General features: G+C 44.0%; 1 protein-coding gene across 3 annotated transcripts in view; it reads right to left on the bottom strand.

Moving 5' to 3' along the window:
* Window positions 1-15,536, bottom strand: part of XPO1 (exportin 1) — a 34,108-nt gene extending 18,572 nt beyond the window's left edge. Inside the window, exons 1-5 of one of the 3 annotated variants that reach the window (XM_058802876.1) lie at window positions 15,395-15,536; window positions 14,804-14,859; window positions 11,148-11,279; window positions 7,423-7,524; window positions 3,565-3,637 (exon numbers count right to left, since the gene is read on the bottom strand). In XM_058802876.1, the coding sequence (XP_058658859.1) occupies window positions 3,565-3,637; window positions 7,423-7,524; window positions 11,148-11,273 (301 nt within the window). In that variant the 5' untranslated portion in view covers window positions 11,274-11,279; window positions 14,804-14,859; window positions 15,395-15,536. Of the gene's footprint in view, window positions 1-3,564; window positions 3,638-7,422; window positions 7,525-11,147; window positions 11,280-13,882; window positions 13,987-14,803; window positions 14,860-15,394 lie in introns of those variants that run through there. The other 2 variants (XM_058802877.1, XM_058802879.1) reach the window with 2 other exon arrangements.
* Window positions 15,537-23,370: the final 7,834 nt, after the last annotated feature.

Raw genomic sequence — 23,370 nt, 5'->3', positions numbered from 1 at the left:
CTCCAGGAGCTTCCTGGAAAACACTGAGCTGCATCCCTGAACACTTCACTTTTTCATTTCAGGATGAGCACAGTTGTACAAGCAATTTGTGTTCCACAATGAAGAAGTGCTTTATCCGTTCCAGCCCCAAACACTCCAGACAAGCTCTCTCTGTTCAGGGAACACTGTTTCATTTCACAATGCAGGATTAATGAAACGTATCACTGCACTGGAGACCAAAATCCTTTCTTTCCAGGCAGGTTTTCACACTGCCACAGCAAATCCTTTGGAGACCACAGCACTTGAATCAAATGCCATCCTCTCTGAGCATTATTAAACAATCAGCTCTAAAGGATATCAGAGTTTAAAGCAATTTAGTAGCACACCTCAGGAAGCTCAGAACTCTGCCTGAGGATGATGCACAAGAGCCTGGATGTTCTGGAATCCATCACACCCCAGCCAGCTCCAAGGAAAACCACATGACATCATCGGTGTCCGTGCAAGAGCCATTCCAAGCTCCCTCCCAGGACTAAATCAATCACCCAGACAAGGCTAACCATGGCTGGGGGCTATGACCAAACATGTCTCAAGGCTGAACACGCAGGTCAGGCATCTGATTTAACTGAATTTTACCCCTTTTGTGCCTCATTAACTCCACTTTTGTCTACAGAACCAACCAGTTCCTACTGCTAACTCCAAAAGCAAACGAAAAAAAAAAAAAACACCAAAATGCCATCACATCAGTATTTTAGAATTGTAAATTGATTGCTTTGCCTGATTGTTGGTCCAGAATTATAGAAAGATAAAACTCACTTTTTATAAGTGCTCACAAACACCACCACCTGAGGAACAGAAAGCTATTTTTCAAAACTTAAAAGGCCAGCAGGGCCAGAAAAGCTCAAACCCAAAAGCTATTTTAAAACAAAAGAAAAACTTCAGAACAGAGCTTCATGTCAAAAGAATACATCTGAAGAAAACATTTTCCTCCTTGCATTTGAAATTCAAGGCTGGAAGCTGAAACCCTCCAGCACACAGACAGAAGCAGTACCAAACCTCTGGCTAACCTCACAGCCCAACAAGTCATTCTGATCTACAGCTTGCTAAAAACCAAAACAAAAAACCTGTAAGAAAGTTACAGTTCATGCTCTGTAATTAGCAACATTGCTTTATTTCTACCAACAAGTTTCAGGGAAGTCATTTCAAAACCTTTTTTTATTCACTGACCATTTAATTCAGATTTGCTCTTGACTTTAACTCTTAATCACTGCCGTTGCTACTGTGGTTTCCTCATAAATGCATTTAGCTTCCTCTTCACCAACAGCAAGATCTGTCAGCTGTATTTACTACACAAACCAAGCAGGCATGCAGAAGACATGTTTTATAAATTATGATATAAGGTAAACTGATTAGAAACCTGCACGGTTTGCATGCACTAAGCATTCCATTGTGCCCTGAGTTTCAGTTTCCTGCACACACATTCCACTAGTTACATTTCAAACAGGAAAATCCTGTCAACCAAAGAATAGCTGGAGTCAAGGAAACCTCAATTTAACCAGCACTGCTATCTCCCAGGTAATCAAGCCACCTGAATGAGCTCTGGAGCAGCTCTTTTGTACCAGCCAGTCTCATCAGCCAAATAAGAAAAATTTTAAAAACAACTACCACAGACCAGATCAAACTGGATTAGAGATGAAACAGATTCTCCCTCCTACACCACTGAGGCCAAGCTGGATAAAATGCCATGGTACAGAAAATACATTTGGTTCCTCTTCTACCACACAAGTGAAAGCCACTAACCCAGTTTCCCCAGAACAGGATAAAAGTCAATTTCACAATTTTAGTTTGCCTCTGTTAAAGGGAAAACGTTTTCAAAACTGAACAAACAACACACCTTTGTTATTATAAAGGATTTTTTTATTTCCTCTGGTGCTTTCATAGATATAGGTCAGCAAAAGTAAGAAAAGGATACCTCAAGATGACTGCACACCTACAGACAGTAACTTTATTTTGCCTTGTAACAAACAGAGTTATTGCATTTTCTGAAATGGCAGGAACCACCCAACAGCCCTGTCAGTGCTGGAGATAAAATGACCCAAAGCACAGCCAGCAGCACCTCATCCCTCCACCACTGTTTCTCAGCTCTCCTATGCTTTAAGAGCATGAATTTTAAGTCTGAATTCCTGAATTACATCCTGCATTTGGCACCTGTTCCACTTAGGTCCATCCTGTGACATCTGTTCTACATCTCCCTCCACCACCGGGCAATACTCCGGACTCCTCTTCCTCCTGCTCTGCTCCCACAGCCAAAACTGTAGGACAACACTTCCAAACGCTGAAACCAAGTGCTCACAGTCAGGGATGTAACACAATCTGACTGAGCTGAGACACTCCAGTACTGAAAAGCACAAAGAACACTTAACTTTAGCTAACTAAGGTGCTCTTTCAGTTTCTCAAAAGGGCACAGCTGTGTCTGAGCCTTAGCTGAAGCTGTTCCCTAGAAACCTCCAACAGCAGCATGAATGGAAACTTCACTTTCAGTTTTACTTTCGAAGGCAGCTACCCTTTGCCAACCCATAGTTGGAAGGGAAGGGGGAAAGTTGAGAAGAGGAACAAGCACAAAAATGTAAAAGTCTCTCTCTGTGCATTTGTTTTCATCAGCGCTCCAAATTCTGGTTTAATTAATACAGTTTCAGAAGCTAAGCACTGGCAGTAAAAATTTAAAGCATGTCTCAGCATGGTTGATAAAAGCTCTCAGCAGAACACAGAAATAGGGAACTTTTCATTAGTTCCAAGACCAGCTTTTAGAAAAAAGCCAAGTATAGAAGAGTGACAGGATTTAATATCAAGAATTGGAAGTGGTTGTACTTAATGTTTTGAAGTCCAAGTTGTGATGATGACAGGCAGCCATGTGAAAAGCACAAACCCTGCACCACAGGGGTACCCCCATTTACTGCAGCCAATGTCTAAAGTCAGCAACACTGCAAGCTACAGGGGAGGGGAAACCCATAAACTAAACACAGAATTGATTTACAGACTTCCAGCATTGATGGGAGACTGGGGCTTACCCTACCCTGCACCAATTACAGCAATCTGCCTGTTACACACTTCATTAATTAAACCCAAATGCACAGCACCTCCCTGCCTAATGAGTGACCATCAACAGGTGAGACAGTCCATTTACTTAGTGTTTCCATTTAAAAATCATTCTAACTGCACACAATTTCCAAATAATAACACAAACCTACACAAGGTAACAAGTGGGCCACAGAGTCTGCTTGAGGCTGCACACAAAGCTTCCAGAAGGGGAGGAAAACTAAACCTCCCGTGCCAAGGACAGGGAATGAAAATCTCTACCCAATGCCAGTGGCTCACCTCATAAGTTTCAAACTATCAGTGACACCTTTTCCACAAAGCTGCAGAATTTCAGCTGCTCACCAACCCATTGAGATCACTATCACAAAAGTGAAAGATGTGGTTTATCATTCAAGATACCATAACACATGACAGAATGCTACTTAGAGACTGACAGTGTAAATCTCAGTTAATACACAAAGTTCTGAGGAAAAGACAAAAGTCCCTCCCTACCTTCGCACTGGTTCCTTGGAAGAATCTTCCATCTTGTTTTTATCACATTTTCCAAGATTTGCAGTCCATAATACTGAAATTGGAGAAGAACAAAATGTGAGTACATTACTGTAGGACTGACTAACTTGCAGGACTCTCATTCAATCAGACGTTCACACTTAACATCTAAGACTTCAAGATTCTTAAACTAACAATTTTATTAAATATATGTCTAGTCACCCATTTACTGAGGTTTCATGCATCGTATTTTCTTGTTTTATTCTTGGCTATACTACGTCCTGCTGTTTGATCATGCTCACACCAGGAGGGGGGAAAAGCAATAATGAAAAGCCCTCTGGCAGACAATTTTGGCTATCTGGAAAAGCAGCAGCCAGATGTGAACTGGTATCACAAATGACTGCTCCTAAGTTTGAGTATTAACACAACCAGGCTCCTAAAATATTTAGCAGCTTGGATGGTGGCTCAAGCTTCCTACTGTTCCTCTAAGAGCTGCAAAAAAAAAATCTTGTCTTAGCATCACATGGCCTGACACTGGCACTTTCTAGAGAAATTCTCTCCCAAACTTCACTGGTGTGTTACTTTAGGAACAGCAAGACAACCCACAGGTTTATTTAATTTCAATCCCCACCCCAATATGGCAGCTATTGCTAATATTTAAAGATGAACTTTTGTGCTCAGTCAAAGAACAATAAAAACGTGAATAAGCTCTTGGAAATCATTTTACCTTTCAGGAATTCCTTCCTATGTTCTTACCCAAACCATTAACGTTGCAAATGGCCATTCCCTCTGCCCATTTGTCCCTACTGCCAACTCACAGTAACAGGGAAAGAAGTTTGTCATGGTACAACCAAAAAAACTTTAATATGTAAAACCCCATTAGCATGAATAGACAGGAGAGAAAAGGGGATGAGGAGTTTTGCATTTACTTTATCTACAATGGATTAGGAAATAAAAAAAAATAAAAAATCAATGCCTGAAAGGTAAACTCAAGTTTTCACAGTTCCAAGTTTGGCTGAGAATAAGAGTTCCTCTTTAAACTGGTTAGTTGTTACACAAAGTAGGATCATTAGCATTTCCACCAAAGGGATCATCCAGACTTCAGTTTAAAATTAAAAATACACAATGTAGACTGTCCCAAGCTACATTGTACTGAAAGAGCAGTTTTGCTGTTCTCATCTTAGCATAACCTACATCCCTCTGCTTCCCTATCTGATCCCAGTCCCAGGAGATTTCAGGTGCACATCCTGCAGCTGCAAAATGTTCTGTCCCCTACCAAAACCCTGGGCACCAAGAGAAATTATGAATTACAGAAAGTTGGCAGGGTATTTTTATTGCCTCCATGGTCAGCAGCATAAGCTTATCTACTAGATTTTAACCTGAAAAATTGATTTGATTACTTGACATAAAAGCTAAATGAAATCAAGGGGATTTACATGTAGGAAAACATGCAAAAATATTCTTAAGCAAAATGCTCCACAGGAATTGATTCCAGCCACTGCTAAAAATTTACAGACACCATCTGCAAGTGATCCAGGCTCATGATACAAAACATACTTACAAAAGCTCCTAACAATGTTGACAGTATGAATATTTCTATCAGACAGTGCTAAACTTTCCTGAAGCACATCTAAACTCTAGTGAAATTTCTATGTTCTACAGGCACATACATTAATTTTTCAGCTATCAACTAACTAGAAATGCTCATTTCCTCCCAAACTTTTTTCCACAAGTGAACTTATTTAGCTTTTACACCAGAATAGCAAGTCTACTTTCATTTTAACAAATACTAGATGACCAAATGAAACTTAAATGAAAAACCTAACAACTGACTAAGGACAGACCTCATCTTCAATGGGCTTTCCCCTCACTGAGAATTTCCTGGAATGAAAGAAAAGGACAGACACCTCTAGCAATCTGCCACACCTGGCCCTCATTATCTGCTCAAACATCTCATTTGGGTTCATGGACCTGCTGCAAAGGTTTCCACTCCTTTTGTGCCTTCAGTTCTGCCCTCTGCAGTGCCTTGTTCACTTCTTCCTCAGTCCCAAAAACTCCTTTTCCCTGACACTGAACAGCAGCAGCAGTAAAATCCCTGTGTACAACCCTCACCTGCACATCCTTCTGCCACACCTCACTGCAGCCCCAACATCCTGCAGGGGGCCTTTGGGGTCCTTACTTTGTTTGATTTATTTAATGGTTCCAATTACTCTAACTTCTCTGACTAATGAGGAACACCACTCCCAAAAAAGTCACTGATACCAATTACAAGTCCTGCCTTTTAATCAACTACTGCAACAGCACATGTGGACACATCTCATCTCTGTGTAACACAGAAGCTTTTCAAAAACTACTTTACTCTTGGTTTGTTAATTGTCTACCACTAGTAGTTATGAAGATGAGGGACAGGCAAAGCAAAACACTCAAAAAAAACCAGCATGAAATGATCCCTGTGGTAGAAATTTCTATGGCACCCTTATTACTTATTTTATGCACCGAATCCCTTTCCCTCCCACCTCCCAAGAAACAAAAACAATTGATGAACAGAATTCAGTTAAAGGGAATCAAAAGGGTAGACCTTGTGGAGGCCTGCCGTCAAAGCCTAGCTGTGTCAGTTGCACAGGAAGACACCCCTTTTCTTCCTATTACAAGCAATCAACATAATGGAACATTATGATTAATATCAGGTAGTGTTAACAGCTTTAATTAAAGAAAAAATATGATTGCATAAAAGCCAAATGTCATAGTGCATAAATTTAGCACCAAATCATTTGCAATTTATGTAAATTGAAGAATTCTTTACCTGTTGCTTTCTTTCTGTTCCTCTAATCATCTCATTTTTCACAAGACAAATTTGAGTTTTTAAAAATACTGTTGATAAATCAACTTAAACATTAGTAATGTCTGTCAGTATAAAAAGCAAAGTTTACCAGGCAAGCAAACAGGCAAACACTGTTACTTAAAGGTGCTTAAAGGTATTACTTTGAGGAAGTTCTTTATACTGCTTTCCCCTCAACTTCAGAGAGCAATGAAAAAAAAAAAAAATATGAACTGCTTTATGAATCCCACATGATTTCAGAAACCATCCAAACACAATTTTTTCTGTTTGAACACAGTATGTATCCAGCAGAAAAACATGCATGTCAGTTATTTGAGATAATAATCATCAAGCTTAAGACAGTGAAAACACATTTTGCTCATCTTTTTGGCTCAAACTTCACAAGTCTTAGGTACAGCATTTCAAATTGCAGAAAAAGCCCCGAGTGCTGCCCATTTTAGCCTCTACCATGATGGATGGATTTCCAACAGCAGTAAAAAGCAAATGTGTTCTGCACAGCAGCAAAGAACTGATGTACTACAAACTTTGGGGTGCTTAACCTCTATTGATTGCCCAAAACCTTGGCCTAATGAGGTTTGTTTTGCTTTAACACACCTAGGGACAAATTTTCTCCTCAGTTACGTGCACGTGGCTTTCATTATGATCACACACAGCCAGGCACTTACCCAAGGACAAAACGTGGCTCTAGGAGACTTTTCATTACTCAGATTTATATAGACACAACACCAATCTTGGGAACTGGCAAAATGCTTGTATGTGCCTTGAGAAAAATTCTGTGTATCCAATTTAGCTCATCCTCAAAAAAAAAAAAGGGGGAGAGGGAAAAAGTCTTGGCAATGTAAAATGAGGTCTGAATATTTTTTTTCATTTACAGTTCTTGCTTAAAGCAATCTTTGCGAACAAGACAATCAAAAAATATGGTTTGAATCAAGAAAATCTATGGCTAAAAATGAGATACCTTCCTCAAAGTTTATGAATGGAAGAAAGAGGAAAACCAAATAAATAAAAGTTGATTTGCTTACTTTGGTATTCATGTTCTGAGAGAACTCCAAAATTGTATCAACTCTTGTCCACGCATCAGGATGTTCTTTTAAGTGAGTCAACACTTCTTGTGCCATTCTTTGCTGAAAGAAAAAGTTGATTTGAAAAAAGTATTTAGATTATTTAAGAAGTTATATACTGTCACTGAAGACATCACTATGTAACACTCCATTTCAATTACTTATCTAAGAGTTATGCAGAACTCAACCAGCAGCAACAAGTCCCTTAAGCCTCCTCCTGTGACAGCTCACGTTCAGTAACAACCAAACTCCAAAAGCCAATTGATGCAGGACAGTAATTCCTCATTTCCACTCTTCCATCCTGAATGATTCATCCAGACCAGCAAACATGCAGGAACAGCACACATGGTGGGGAAAACCTACTAGGGAATGTAGTTCTCTCCCATTCCACAAAGCCTTCTAGGTAAAACTTTATGCTAGGGCACCCAAACTTTCCAGTTCCAGTGGAAACACTTACACAAAGTGCCAGGCTCCAGGAACACTGTTTTGTGCTGCACAACTGTTGATTTTATTTTGAAGAACCACAAAGCAGAGCATTAGAGGGATCCCTGGTGTACCTAACAACCTACAAAACCCTAATAAAAACCTGCTGGCAGGAGGAAAGGAGCTGGTCACACTAATGCTTTGCTCTTCCTTGGGACTGACATTATCAATTACTGTCCTAGTAATGTCCTGTGGCTTCTTGAAAACCTCATCTGAAGCAATTACACACTGAAATGGCTGAATTCATTTTAGCTATCCCTTACAAAAGCCTGCATGACCTCAGGAGTTCTTAGGGAGCCCAAGAGATGTCAGCCATTTCCAGAAGTGCCATGTACTGACAAATCTTGCTGCAAACTGTACTCCCTGCAAGCAGCAGGCACTGCCTCAGCAGCAAGGTGGGCATTTCACAACACAACTAACACAACTTAATTCATTGTTTCACAGCCCTGTAGAGCCAACTGGACAGTTACAGAGCAGTTAAAGCTTCGCTCCAGGATTAACTTCAACAGTTAGAACTCACTACAGCCATGCAGCTTCTAGTCTCATCCATACCTGAGCTAATCAGCAACTGCGGTAAGAAAACTTGTATTTTCAGCAACTTAGAAACCCAATCAAGACCCCATATATATATATAATATAACCAACTGACAAATTTGGCATGTGATTTACAAAATAAAATCGGAGGTCTCAACAGAAAAGGGCAAGGATGTCTAAACTACCTGTACAACACCACTTGCACCCCTACTTGATATAATTGAGCACAGTGGAGCAACTGGACCAGCAAGTGCCTGCAGATCTGATATGGACAGGTACCACACAAATATTCTGTTTAAGACCACAACCAGCACAGCCCTATTGTTCCAGTGTGACATCAGAGTAAAAAAAAAAAAAAACAAACAAACAGAAAAACCAGCACTTTTAATACATTTTAGTTTTAAAAGGGAAGGAACAACTGTTTACATCTGCAAGTGTGTTTTTTTATTGGCCTCCTGTTCTGTTTGCTTCTAATACTGGTGACATATCCCAGGATCAAATTTCAACACCAACAAAACACAGTCCATATCCTTCTCCCAGGGCTGAGGTTTGCTCTCATACCCACAAACCCCTTTTGCAGACATCAGACCTTGCAGTTTCATAAACAGCACAAATTCAGTAATAATGGTTAATCAAGAACAAAGCTTTATCATGTTGCTGGTACCAAAAAGGAATTTGCAAATAATCTTTCTGGACATGTGAAGATCTATGTGAATATATAACAAATCAATGGAATTGAGAGGCTGGGATGAGTCCAGGTAAACGTTTATGAGTTGCATGAAATCTCCTTAGTCATGTGTTGCACAGGGGCAGGGACATTCTTTCTTTTCAGAAAAGTATACCCAAAAAAGCTGAGAAAAAAAAAAATCAAATCTCCAGGACAGAAAATAGCTTCTTTATTGCCTAACACAGATGAGCAGATAACAGTTCTGCAAGCAGAGATAAGAACTAAGCAGAAGGAGGAGGCAGGTGAATCTGGAAGCAAGTTCAGCACAGGCCATTCAGGTTGTATTCTAAACCTGTTTTACCCTGACATTACCCTGACCTGTTCAGGAAAACCACTGGTAATCTCTCAATTTTAATACTCAGTTTCCTCAACTCCTATTATTCCTGTCACCCTTCAGTAAAGGACTCGAGCTGTCAGACTCCACTGAGAACCATTTTTCCGGCTTTTTTCTTAACTCCTTGGAAGAGGAAAAAGCTCAGACTCCCTAAAATGTCTCCAATTTGGAAAGGTACTAAAATAGCTGCCCAAAGTTTCATTGAGGTGACGCGTGTAAGTAAATATATTTAAACAAGTTCATATCATAACTTACTTTTGCCAGTTAAACACCACCTCTTAAATTTTTGCATCCTATTGCATTGATTTTCTAAATACTGGGGAGTTTTCCCAGCTGTTTTAAGTGAAGCAACTTCTCACAATGCCAGAACAATGGCAATTTGATCCTTGTATTTAGTGTTAATCCTTTATTTTCCCTACAAACCTTCCCAACTTTTTCAGCTCTTTCCAAACCAAACAACATTATAAGCATCACCTGTTTTGCAGGCAGTAAAAGATCACAAAACAAGTGCTACAGATGTCCATACTTCTAAGACAAGAGCTACAAGGAGTTTTCTGTCATTCTTAAGCACTTAAAAAATTACAGCAAGTAACTATTTGAATTTAGGACACCCGAAATGCAAATATTTCAAAAAACAACAAGGTATTTCAAAACCTATTGGAATTCACATTAGTAATCTTTACAAAAGCTTTTTTTTCCTCTAAAGAGATACACAAAGCAAGTATATGCAAGTATATCATTGTTTATTCTAACAGCTGGAAAGAATAGAAAAGCATCAGCTACTTTGTCCCATTTAATTCACTTATTGTTGTGCAAGACTATCTTAGTAAGAGATGCCTGACACTGGAACTCCCAATTTGTTGAGCCTGAACAATTAAATCTGCCAGGAGAGGAACTATGCCAACACCCTTTGTAGCAATACTTGCCCTCAACATTTAAGTCTCATTTCCAAAGAAGTTCAAGACACAGATTAAAAAAAGCAATACAAGATTCACTTTCAAGGCAATATATGCAAACACACAAATGCACAGTCCTCCCATTTCAGCTTAATATTTCACAATCTGCACTAAGTCCAAAGGAGTGAATGCAAGAAGAACCTGTACAAACTGTAATGGAAAATAAAAAAACCCAGACACAAGAAAAGAACAAACTCTTCTATTAAATATGCATGACATGCTTCTTTACAAATAAAAACACAGTAATATAATCACAAAGATTTTTCTTTTAAAGACAATTCTTCAGTGAAGCAAACATTACATTTATGGCTTCACAATCCTGTCCATAAGAAGTAACAGGTAGCTCAGACCTTCCTGAAGAACTGAGTCAGGAAAGGGGAGCTGCACCAAGTGTCCTCACCAATCACATTTGCTAATAATAATTCTCAACATCTGAAGGCAAGCTAGAAATGAACACACACCAGATAAACATTTCTCCAAGAGTCATTTCAATGTGAATTCACATTCCACGTGACTGCCAGTGATATTCCAGTCACTAGCTCAGTAAATTCACCAATATTACTAATTGTTCCTGCAGTGAATTGATTTTGCTCAGCTGATTTGCTGTAAAGTTAAACGTGGTCAATAAATGCATGCTCCAAGTCCACCTTACCTGTGCACCTTCTCCATGGTACAGGCAGTTCACCACATTGTCCAAGAGATTGATATCCAGTTTCTGGTTAAAATCCAGCAGCTGACGAGCTGCATGGTCTGCTAACATTGTCATAATTGCTGGCATAGATTACTGCAAAATAAAGTTTAAAAAATTGATCAGTTAGTAAGAAATTATTATCAGCTGCAAAGCAAGTGCTTCACCTTATCTCATTTGTCTCATTGAAACACGATGCTTCTGTTAGCAGCAGCAGATAACACTGCCTACAACACTGCTTTGATTGTGGGGCACATAACAGGACAAACTTTTCTTTTTCCTGAAAAATTCACCCATCACTACCCCAGCTCAACTCTCAGGGTGTTCAGCAGGTAAAACACACAGGGACAGCCTGAGCAGGATGGGCTGTGCCACCAGCACCCTGGGGCTCCTTTCACAGCAGCTATCACCCCCACATGTCTGCTGGCCGTGTCACTACAACCAAAACCCACACTGGCAACCTCAGCCAGTATCGAGTTCCCAAGGCCAACGTGCACATTCAGAAGATTCAGTTCCAAAAGCTTTTAAACACTTGGGTATGGAGGTGAAACGTGATCTACACACACAGCAAGAAATTAGCCACAGGGCATTTTTTAAGTTGTTGGGAAAAAAAAGAAAACCACCTTACAAGTTAACCACATCCAAGTAAAAAATTACCACTGAAACTAAGTTGACTGAAGGCACTTTGAGACCACGAAGCACAGGGACTGTTATATCAGCAGGCTGCTCTGTGTGCCATGTGAGATCACTCCAAACTGAAATGGAATTCAGCTGGAGGTTTCAGGTCCCCTAAACCCAGGGACACAGCATTAACTCTTTGTCCCAGATAGAGCAGCCCTGATATTATGCAAAGGGAGTCAGGTGGGGTGTGTGAGATTCTTTACCAGCCAGAGACTGGTGCAAGATAAAGACATTTGTGAAAAGCAGGAAAACAAGCCAGAAGCCACTGAATTTCTGATGGTAAGTTACACTCTACCTTTTTCACACCACCCTGCCTTCCCCACACTGAAACCCCTATTAATCAAGTTTATTGCCCTGTTCTCACAGAAAATGGCAACTCTAACCCATATTGCCACCCTGCCATCTACAGCACCTGTGTGCCACTCACCCTCCTCTCTAAACCCTGCAAACCTACAGATCCCACATGAAACTGCTCCTTCACAAGTCTGGGAAAAGCAAGATCAATCAGAAAGTTACAGCAGAGCCATCTGCATTCTCAGAAAGATACAACCTGAAACTCTTCCAGGAACACACCCCATAAAGTCAGATGTGCTCTCACTAAATAACTCCGTGTGCAAGGAAGAGTTCGTTTCATGCTTTACCTATTCAAGTCATGCTCAAAAGTACAGAGCAAGACAAACCTGTGCCTCAACCCCAGTAATTACTAATTAAGTGAAAGTTTTGCTGCAGCATCCAGACAAGGAAAATCTTTTGTTGGGAAATGTGCATTTACAAGTAGTGTCAAGGAACTTCTGTTACTTCTATATATAAAAATAACTTCAAACCCAAATATTCTAATTGCATATTCAACTAGAAAACTCAGTATCACTACACTAACACAGCCATTTTAAGGGGTTCATCTCAATATCCAGTAAAATCTTTTTACAACACATTCCTGCAAAACCAAGAGAAAATAAACATCAAGAAGGGAACAAAATAAATTTATAATAATAGTCCATGTCTATTCTTCTCTCCTTCAACTCCTGATGTTCTCAAAACTGTGATGTTAACTCAGGAAGCAAGAAACAGCAGCAGAAAAGGCTGACTTCATTCTTCATTTCATTCTTTTGGCTCAGGAGGACGGAGAGAATGTCACCCGGCGAATGAGGGGCAGTGAGCAGCAGCACTGGAAGGAACCTGCACCCACGGAGAGGCTCAGAGCAGCCAGGGCTCCAGGCACGCCCCTTTTTGTGCACATCTGGCCTCCATGGCTGAGCCGGGAGAGCGGTTCCCAAACTACAACAAACGCCGTGCACTCAGGTAGGGCCATTCATTGCAGACATGAGCTTCTCTCGGTGCTCTTCAGGCCACCCCGAGGGCGCCAAGGAGGAGCAGCGTGACCGAGAGGAGTTATTCAACACATGCGAGCAGAAAGGAAATGTTTTGAATAGGGCCCTTCGCCACTCCCAGCATTATCTCCACAATGACCTACCTACCTCGGCAGCCGAAACGCAGAAATGGCGGCTTTGTGGGCAGCAGCACCTGCAACCAACCCCATCTCCCACGGCTAGCCCTGTACCCACATGGAGCTCGTAATCTCTGATTTACTGTACTCCTACACTCTGCCCTCCCCAATCGGCCTCAACTCCGGAACAGATTTAAGCCTCGGCTCCACTGATCAGTCCCTCAATAAATGGGCTAACAGAAACAAAAAAGTTAAAAAAATAAAAATAAAAGCCAAACGATAAAAAAATCTGAACTACAACACAGCAAGAATGTGACATCTACCGAAGGTCAAAAGAACTGCATTTACAGCACTGTTTACACAGTTATCCCAACTCTCGATGACCCTGGACCTTTAACACAACAGTTAGCTTGTTGTGGTACACCCGATTCATTTTGGCATGTAGCACACAGCAATAACAGCAGGCACTTAATAGTAAGAAACGTTGAGCATTTACCATGAATCCTACAGCACCTTTAACCCCAAATATTTAAAGCTCATTGGGGGCAGCGACTAAAATAAAAAGCAAACCCACCCTGGGAGAGTCACTGTGTCCCATTTCCAAGCACGCAATGCAAATGAATTTCCTCCCTCTTCCAAGGAATTAGCTGCATCACTTGTAAATCCCACCCAGAAGGGCTGAGCACCTCTGAAACGCAGCGCACGACAAACGCGTCCGCATCACGCTGCACACACCACCAGCAATGGCAACGAAACCGCCCCTGCCCTGCGCTCCTTCACACACGCACACGTGAAGGAGAAGGACGAGACGGATTAAGCAACATCTGCCCGGCACCTCAGAGCGTTCATTTTCGGCTGGAAATAACTCACACCCACCACCCAGCGCCGCGGCCCTTCCCCGGCTCCTGCCGCAGCGCCCCGGCTCCGGGCACCGCTCCGGCTGCGGCTCGGGCCGGCAGGGCCCCGGTGCCCGGCGGGGAGCGGGCCCGGGCGGTGGGTCGGGCGGGCCGGGGCCCTGCGGAGCGCGGTGGCCCCGCAGCCCCTCCCTCCTCCTCCTCCTCCTCCCCTGGGCTCCAGCCCTGCGCTCTATACAGGGCTCCCCACGTGATCCAGGCGGACGTTTCAATACTGCTGCACAGACACACACACACACAAAAAAATATTTCTGGAAACTTCCACTCCTAATAATTTACAGATTATGTGGCCGGGTTTGCCCGTGCCCGATCCCAGCCCGCCCGGCCCCCTCCTAACGAGGAGCATCCCCCGTAGCATCCGTGCCTGCGCTCGGCCAGGCCGGGGATGCTCGTACCCCGAACCCCATCCGAGCGCACCCCCGGCCCTCAGGGCTTCTCCACGGGCTCCATCACATCCCTCCGGGCACAGGCCGGGCTCTGGGGCCCCCTGCACGGGCACATCCCCCGTTCTGCCCCTCAAAACACCACCCCTCTGCCCCCTCGGCGCTGCCCATCGCGACCCCCCCACAGCCCCGGCTTACCTAGGGGTTTCTCACAGCCTCTTCCTTCAGAAAGTAGGGGCGAGCGAGCCAAGTTTCTAACCACCACACGCCACGAGAAAAAAAAAAAAAAAAGGAAAATAAAAAAAGACCACCAAAAATAACCCCCTCCCAAAAAAAAAAAAAAAAAAAAAAAAAAAGAAAAAAAAGGACCACGGAAGGAGAAGGAAAAAAATTCAGCACGGAAGTAGGGAAAAATCCACCACGGCAGGAGGTGGGGGGGAAGGCGAGCGCTCCCTGCTCGGCGGCGGGTCGGGGTTAGTGGCGCCACTCCTCCCCTCGCAGCGTGCCCGGCCTGGCTGCACCAGGCGCCCGCAGCGGCCCCCGGGGCTCCGCGCTCGGCTCCGCGCCTTCCCCTCAGCCCCGGGAAAGCGGCCGGCGCGGCGCTCCGGCCTCGCTAGTGCGGGGGGATCTACCCGGCTGCGCCTCCCGCGCCGCCCAGGCCCGGCCCCGCCGGCTCTCGCTGCCCCTGCGGCTGCCGCCCTCCCCGCCCGGCGCTCAGTTCGCCCCCATTCCCGCCGCCCCCCCCGCGGCTCGCACTAAACTTCGCCCCCTCAGCTACGGGTCCCCTACGAGCAAGTCACACACGCGGCGGCGGCGACGGGGACTGAGCGCGGCGCGTCTCCCCCTCCTAATGCCACAGGCTCGGAACCGGCTCAAACCGGTTCAGACTGGGAGATTCCATCTCGGTTTAGTTTTCAGCCCATGGCGCCGCGGAGCGTTTGGAAACCTCGGGGGCCCCGCCCAGCCGCCGCTCCCATTGGCCCCGGGATGTGCCGCCGCGAAGGCGGCCTCCACGCTGATTGGTCAGGCGGGCTGTCAATCCGCTGCGCGCTTCGGATGGGCGGGGGGAGCGAGAGGCGGCGGGGGGGTGAGCTGAGGGGATCCGCCCCCTCTCCAGCAGCGCTTTGCGCGCTAAGGGGGGGGGCCGCCGCTCTCCGATAGGCCGAGACGCGCTGTCACTCAGAGAGACCCCGCCTCCCTGCTCGTAAAGCGCGGGCGCAGGCCTGGCCGCGCTCTCATTGGCCGGCGGCGGTGGCGGCGTGACGCGCGCGCCCAGAGCGCGGCTTTCGGGGCTGCGGCGGGAGGGGGCGGGAAAGGCGCGGCCGTTGGGCGCCCCCGGGCGCGTGCCTGGGGCGCAATGGCGGGAGCGGGGCGGGCGGTCCGTGAGGGGAAGGGGCTCGAGGGGCTGATCCCTGTGAGAGGAAGGGGTTTTGGGGGTCTCTCCCCTCAATGAGGTGAGGGGGTTTTGGGGGTCTCTCCCCTCAGTGAGAGGTGAGGGGGTTTTGGGGGTCTCTCCCCTCAGTGAGGGGGTTTTGGGGGTCTCTCCCCTCAGTGAGGTGAGGGGGTTTTGGGGGTTTCTCCCCTCACTGAGGTGAAGGGGTTTTGGGGGTCTCTGCCCTCAGTGAGGGGAAGGGGTTTGGGGGTGCCGGCCCATGACGGGAGGAGGTTCATTGAATTGGCCCGTGAGGGGAAGGGGTTCCAACACCATCCCGTTCACGCTGAGGCACTGCTTCTGAGGGAGATGGGGGCGCCCTCTGTGTGGGGGCTGTGTGGAAATGGCGGGCATTACCCCGCAGGTGTCTCTATCTCTGGGGTGGGGCAGGATATCTCAGCTATACAGTGGGCCCTGTGAGCAGCAGGAGCCCCAGCCCTCGGTGGGTGCTTGCTGTGCAGTGCTGTGCTCTCCACCAGAGCCTGTGCAGATTGTGGGTGAGGTGCGTGTCCCTTCCTCTAGGATGCCTCTGTCCATGGGGTGTCCAGCTTCCTGCACCTGCCCTCCCAAGCATGTTTCAGGCAAGGCTGGCTTTAGGTTTATCCAAATCTCCAGCTGTGTGAGGTGTAGTAGGTAACCAGATATGAACAGGAGTGAGCTTGGGGCCCTTCTGTGGCACCACAAGCTCAGCATGCTGTGGTTGCTCATCACTGTCTGAAGGAGCAGAGAAGGTGCTTCCCAACTTCCACGTGGAAAAGCTCCTACCACTGAACCTACTCTGTACCTACAGATGTGTTTCTTTAGTCATACCTCCTTATTTGAAGAAGCCATAGCTGTAGAAACTTAAACCTTACCTCTATGAGGTAGGAAGTATTTAAGGAAGTATTTTATTTAGGAAGTATTATATTTATCTAAGGAAGTATTATATTTAAGGAAGTATCTTAGGAAGTATTTAAATACCCTTCTAGGAACAAACTTTCTCTTTCATCACTTCAAGCAGTGACTTTGTTTTTGGGATGGCATTACACTGGTCAGTGAAACTTGTTATAGGAGTGATACTTTTGATTTGTGGAATGCCCTCTGGATGCTTTCCAAAGGGAACTTTCTCTGTAGCTTTGTTAAGGTGGTGTTTACCTGAGCTATGGCAGGGAGTATGGGAGGGATGCTTAAGCACTTTTGCACAGTTTTAAAATGAAAAATAAATAGAGTTTTTGGTATGTAGACTGCTTGGGAGCAGTGATTAAATTACCACAGGTGTGAAGTTGTATCTAGCAGGCAAGTGCTGTAGCTAATAAGTCATAAGAAGGACACTTAACTATATTTTTGAAGCCTTTGTTGGCTTTCTAAGTTTACAGATAGTGTGTGCTCAGCCATATAGCTCCTGGATGGGGCTCAAAACCTCTATTTTTTTCCACAGGATCTTTTTAATCCATACCTTCTGTGGAATGCATCAGTTCAAAGTCAGGCATGTGTAGCCATCCCCAAAAGATTGCCAGTGCAATGCAAACCATAACATACTCATATAAATAAACACAATTACACATACTTACACTGCTCTGATTGCCTGGCCAATTCTAGAAGTGCTGTGGGGATTCCTGTTCAATCAATCCTCATTTTGTGGGTATGATTGTGATTTCCTAGGTGATTTCTTTACTAGCTGGGGAAACCCTGTGTTCAAACAGACAGTTGTGTTTTGGGCAGAATCCCAGAGGATGCAGATGGTGTGGTGCCAAACCAGACCCTGTGTGATGTAATGCTGCCTTCATGTGATGCATTACTGCACTTCATTCCCCACTTAGCTTTCTAGGGAAAGCTTCTGCAGGATTTAAGGCTTGAGGAGCTGGAATGTGAATGGTCTCTTTTATTTTTTATCATGCCTGAAAGGAGCTGCATCCTGTTCACATCTGTGTCGGGGTGGCAACAGAGCTTTGTTGAATGCAGCTTGTTTGTGCTGCTCTGGGGCTGGCCTCTGCAGAGTGACTGTAATTGCAGGTAGCACTGGAGCTGCTGGGATCGCATTTGAAAGTGATTCCAGCAGAATGGATGGGGATAGGAGCTGCTGCTGGGTTAGAAGCAGGGCTGTAACTCTAGCACTCAGAATAAACAGCTCCTGTGTGTGTTTTGATGTTCTAGCTAGCTCTGCTGTTCAAAACAAACTGATGTCAGAGACCAGAAAGGCAAATTCTTTTAACTCCTTCTGCTTGTGCAGAAGGGTCATTTCTATTTTCTTAACATGGAAGAGACAAATATTTGAATCCTTAAATCAGGTTCCTAAATGAATGTTAACTACTTGGGCAGTAGATGCAGCTTCACAATTTCATCAGGTGCTGGAAATGCCCAGATTGCAATGTGCTTTTAATAAATGGCAGGAGTAACAAACACAGCAGGGGCTGGCTCTGCTGAAGTTGGTTTGCTAAACCCTGTGCTTGAGTAGGGGAGGGTTCCTGCCTCATCCCTGTTATCTCAGATAATTTTTTTTTTTTTTTTTTTTTTTTTCAGAAATAACCTTCCTATGTTCCTGCAAGCTGTGCTCTGGGAGAGCTGAACTCTTCCCACCTCCCTCCTGCAAGGAGCAGGTGAAGGCTGCTCCAGGAGCTCGGGCAGGCAGTACAGAGCAGCTGTTTGAGCAGGGTGGGTGTCTCTGGTCACAGCTTCTCTCCCACACATGCTATCAGGAGCTGCTGTCAGCCTGTGCTTGCTGTTTTGTTGCCACTGTTCCCTGGTTGGTGGCTCCTTTATTAGATGGTCAGTCTGGTATTTCAGCCTTGCTGGAATCAATAGAAAAATTTGCTTGGGTTTCAGGTCAGCAGTGTGGCCTGGTAGTGATAAAAGCTAACTGCACACTGGGCTGGATCAAAAGGAGCACGACCAGGACATGGAGTGAAGTGATTCTTTCTCTCTGCTGGGCACTCTGCAGCTGCATCTGCCACCCCAGGCCTGGGCTTTGCTCCAGCACTGCAGGAAAATGTGGGAAACCCTGGGCAAGTCCAACAGAGCCCATCTTCAAGGTGGAGAAGGGGCTGAAGGGGCTTCTTTAGCCTGGAAAACAAAGGGTGAGGGGAGACCCAGCAGCAGAAAGCAGAGCAGGGAGTTGGTACCATGTGAGCAGAATGAAGCAACTGAGCTTTTGTGGTCTATTTGTTCTTCACAGGGGAATTTGTGGGAGTTAATATATTTTGAATGCTTGTCTAATCCCTGTTCAGTGGTGATGGGACCTCACCAAGGTCTGAGAGTGTCACAAAATAAAGGTTATGTGGGTAGGTAAGTAGTGCTTATAAACTTTTACCCTGGAGTTAGAGAGCTCTTCCTTTTACTTTTTTTACTAAAGATTTTCTTTTTTTTTTTTTTTTTTTATTCTTTAAAGCTTTTTGGTTTTGGACACTCTTCCTGTAAATTTGCTTTAGCAGATCATCTCCTTTAGCTGTGGTCAATTTGGTTTTCAGAAGCAGAATGATTTTCCTGGGTGGTGTGTCAGCATTAGGGGTTGTGCATCTGGGAAAGCTGAGGGAGGAGGCATAAAAATAAGAGACAAATATCCTGTTGGTATCACAGTTTCTTGGCTGGTGAAGTGGGGCTTGTAAGTGGAAAGAGAGGGAAGAGAATAAAACAGAGCTGGGGAAACAAGGCAAAGAGGAGGCAGGTGTTGGGTGAGGCTGAAGTGGAAGGAATGAGGCATTCAGAGGAAATTGGCAGCTGTAAATCTCCGAGGCTGTCTGGGCACACACAAGTGAAACAATCTGTTAATGTCGGGGTCCTTGTGAGCAGCTCCAGCTCCCCTGATCCTGCAGGAAAGGCCCTTTCCCATCCCTGCCCTCATGGGGCGTGTCCTGGCTCTGAATTTCCCTTCACCACGCTGTCCAGTGCCAGGGCTCCCTTCTCAGAGCAGGGGAAGGTGCCTCGCGGTTTGCACTTTCTCCTGCAGCTGTCCCACGCTGCTCTGGGCTTATTGACGTGCCAGGAGCAGCAAATATGTTCGGCTAATGAAAGGAATGCAGGGAATTTGTGCTGTCCTTCCACTCTTGCCTCGTGTCATTCTAGAAATGGCAGAACTAATCCTGCCTGAGCATCCCTCTTCTCATTGAGCATCTGCTGCCATTCTTAATTGTTTTATTTTTATTTTGGGAGAGCTTCTAATGTACTTTATTCTTTAATTACTTTTGACCTCACCTTTACCATGTCTTTGGCCAAACAAATTTTGCATGTAATTTAATTTATTCTGATGTGGAAGAAAGCAAGTGTCTGTTTTGATGAATATCTCAGATCAGTGATTTCAGAGAGACTGAATGTAAGAATATTAACAGCATTTGCAGATGATCATAAGTCAGGTGTTACAAACACAAGTAGGAAGAAATAATACAACATAACCTAAAAATCTTGGAAACAGGAAATTGAATTTAACTGAGTGGAGAAGAAATAAAAACTGATGTGTCCTTGGGGGGAAAAAATCAGAAGTCAGTCCAAGGGAGAACTTGGAAAATAGAGCTGAGGGAGAAAGTGGAGAGCAAATTAAATATTCCTTTGCTTGGTGACAGGGCAAAGGAAAGGACAACACAATTTGGGAGTAAATGTGGGCATTGCTGGGAACAGCAGCAGGAAAGTGGCCTGAAGTAACTTCAGGAGCACTCATAGAACATTTAGCTGAACCTGGGTATCTCATTATCAGTGTGCTTTAAACACATGGGCACCATTTCAGAGATGATTGGTGATTAACACTTGAGGGAGTAAAGGTGTGAAATGTGTAAAACATGACCAAGGAAAAGGCAGATAAGGATGTATTCATCAATAAACTTCCTAAAGTCATGAACTGTTAGTCAGGTGATGAATATTTTGAGATAATTAAAATAGCTCTCAGAAAGGTTTAGGTATTAAACTTCAAACTGTAAAATAATTTTTCACTCTATGTACAAATCCATGATAAACAGATTACAAGAAGGAACTGGGAAAAAACACTGGAAAAAAACCACTTTATATTACAGGAACAAATTCTCCATCTGCAGTCTTTTAAAGATGCCACGTTTTTGGTGTCTCACTGCTCAACCTTGCTTGCCATATTCATATGAATTGTGCTGGTGCTGAAATGAAGTCAGAAGACAAAGGTAAGAAATCTCCCCCCTTCCTCTAGAAAAGTTCAAATAAATTACTTTAGAAAATTTTTAATGAAGAAAAATCTTTAATGTGGGACTCTATGTAACAAGTGAGCACAGTGAGATAGAAATACTCCTTTTGCATTATGTAGCTATAAAGTAATACTCTAATACTCATAATTTAAGAGAAATCAGCTGCTCTTCAAGAGCTGTTTAACTGCAATAAGCCTGGCACAAATTCTGTTAGGCTCAGCTCTAGGAACAATTGTGGAATCTGCAGCTGTGAAGCGTTTTCTGTGATGCTGTGGCTCTGCCGGGAGGATGGTGGGAAGTTTGCTGTGTGTCCCAGCAGAGCTGTTCTGCTCACACAGGACTGCCATAAAGCCGTGGCAATAAAATCTTGCAAGGAGGCAAAGCCCAAGATGTCACCCTTTTGTTAAACAGATCTGTTCATCTCTGAAACAATCATTAGTTCTGGAAGTGTTGGGGGTTTTTTGCTTTCTTGCGTTTTCTTTAATACCTGCTTTTGATACAATTTCTTAGCTTTATTTTTTGGTCTAACCCATTGCAACGTTTAAAGGGTTTGGGTCTTTTAGGAAAGTTAATAGGATTTGTGTCCCAAAATACCAATCAAACTGTAAGATTCAGGAATCTGAGATAAAGTATTCTATAGTGTCAGTGCTCCAAATGCCATTGGCAGAGACTATTGATTCTCCCCAATAAACTTTACACAGTGTTAAATCTGACAATTGTCTCTGGGCAATTGCCTGGTGCTTAGGTCCACTTTGTGTTTCAAATGGAACTGCTAACTTCATTGTGATAATGTCTTTATTTGGGGCATGACTTGATCTTTCAGCTTTTGAGGCAAGAATCTCTCTAACAAGTAAAATAACTCCAGATGGCAACTGAGGAACAGCTCCACTAAAGATGATGGCTTTGTCTTTAGTAAATTCTTGGTATTTACGAGATTGGTGGAGCCCTGTCCTCTCTACGATTTAGTAGGCATGTGGTAACTTTGAGTCATTAATCTGATTTAAACTAAAAACAACTCTTTATATCCACAGGTAAAAGCGCTGGAACACCAGCCAGCCTTCACAGCTGGGATTGTGGTTCACAGGGTGTGAGCGCCAGGGTTTAGTGACAGTGTGGTAGGTGTCACTTCCATGATCATCCCTGGCTTTGGGGGCTGCCAAATTCATAAACACATCAGGATAAAATAAGGTCATAGCTCCAAGTGAGACTGCTTTATAACTGATTTCTCTCAGGCCAGTCTCAGCTTTATAACTGAGACTAAATTCCAAACTGTCCCTCAGCAGTTCCAGGTGTTTTTAATGCACTGCCTTTACCTTCCATGCTGTCACGTGTACAGCTTAGCTATCCTTTCCCAGTTCTACAGGGAACAGCCTTGAAATTAAAATGTATTCCCCAAGTGATGGACATGGGGCTGTAATTCCAAAACAAGCTCCTTTAAATTGCTCATTTTGGAAATCAGCAACATCTTCTTTTGTGTTGGGCAAAGAAAGAGGTAGAAGGATGGAAGGAGTAGAAACCAAATCACTATTGAGGTTTTTCTTGGAGAGGTGATACTAAGAAACAATTTGGAGGAAAATGCAGCTTTTATTTTTGGGCAAATAACACTGTGCTGAAATAAAAGCTCTCATATTCTTCCCAACCTTTTTGATGATCTGTAGCTTTTTCAATGTATATAGTATGTACACAATCATCTTCCAATTCATCAGGATTCTTGGTTATTATTCATGTTTTCACAGTGAACACCTTGATTTTAGGTATGGGGTTTTTTTCTTTTTAAGCTTTATTTGTTTTTCAGTCATTTCTCTATTTCAGTCCATAAATTATTGCTCAGCCTTTGGCAAGCTGTATTTTTAAACTACTGCTCTCTTCTGTCATACCTGTGACTAAACTTAGTCTTTGATCACGTTCCTTTGTGGCTGGTCTTTTCCACCGTGAAGGGAAAATTAGAGCTAAAAAAAAAAAGTATTTCTATCCTTAGAATCGTTTTTCCCCTGTGAGCATCCTTTGGAGAATTGGATTTGAAGGGAGCGTCCCTGCAAGCTGTGTTCAGGTAGCAATAAGCAATTTTGTAGGTGGGTTAGAGTGAGGAACTTGGCAGGACAGGGATGGCACAGAGCTGCCACACATTCCTCGTGTCACAGAGGTCACCACAGGGGCACGTCAGCAACACCTTCCATAGCAAAAGCCAAATTCACTTCCCCTGCTAGGAGGGATTG

This window comes from Ammospiza caudacuta, chromosome 3 (genome assembly GCF_027887145.1).
Source record: "Ammospiza caudacuta isolate bAmmCau1 chromosome 3, bAmmCau1.pri, whole genome shotgun sequence".
In the NCBI taxonomy this organism is placed as follows: Eukaryota; Metazoa; Chordata; class Aves; order Passeriformes; family Passerellidae; genus Ammospiza; species Ammospiza caudacuta.
This window is presented reverse-complemented; position numbering and strand designations above follow the sequence as displayed.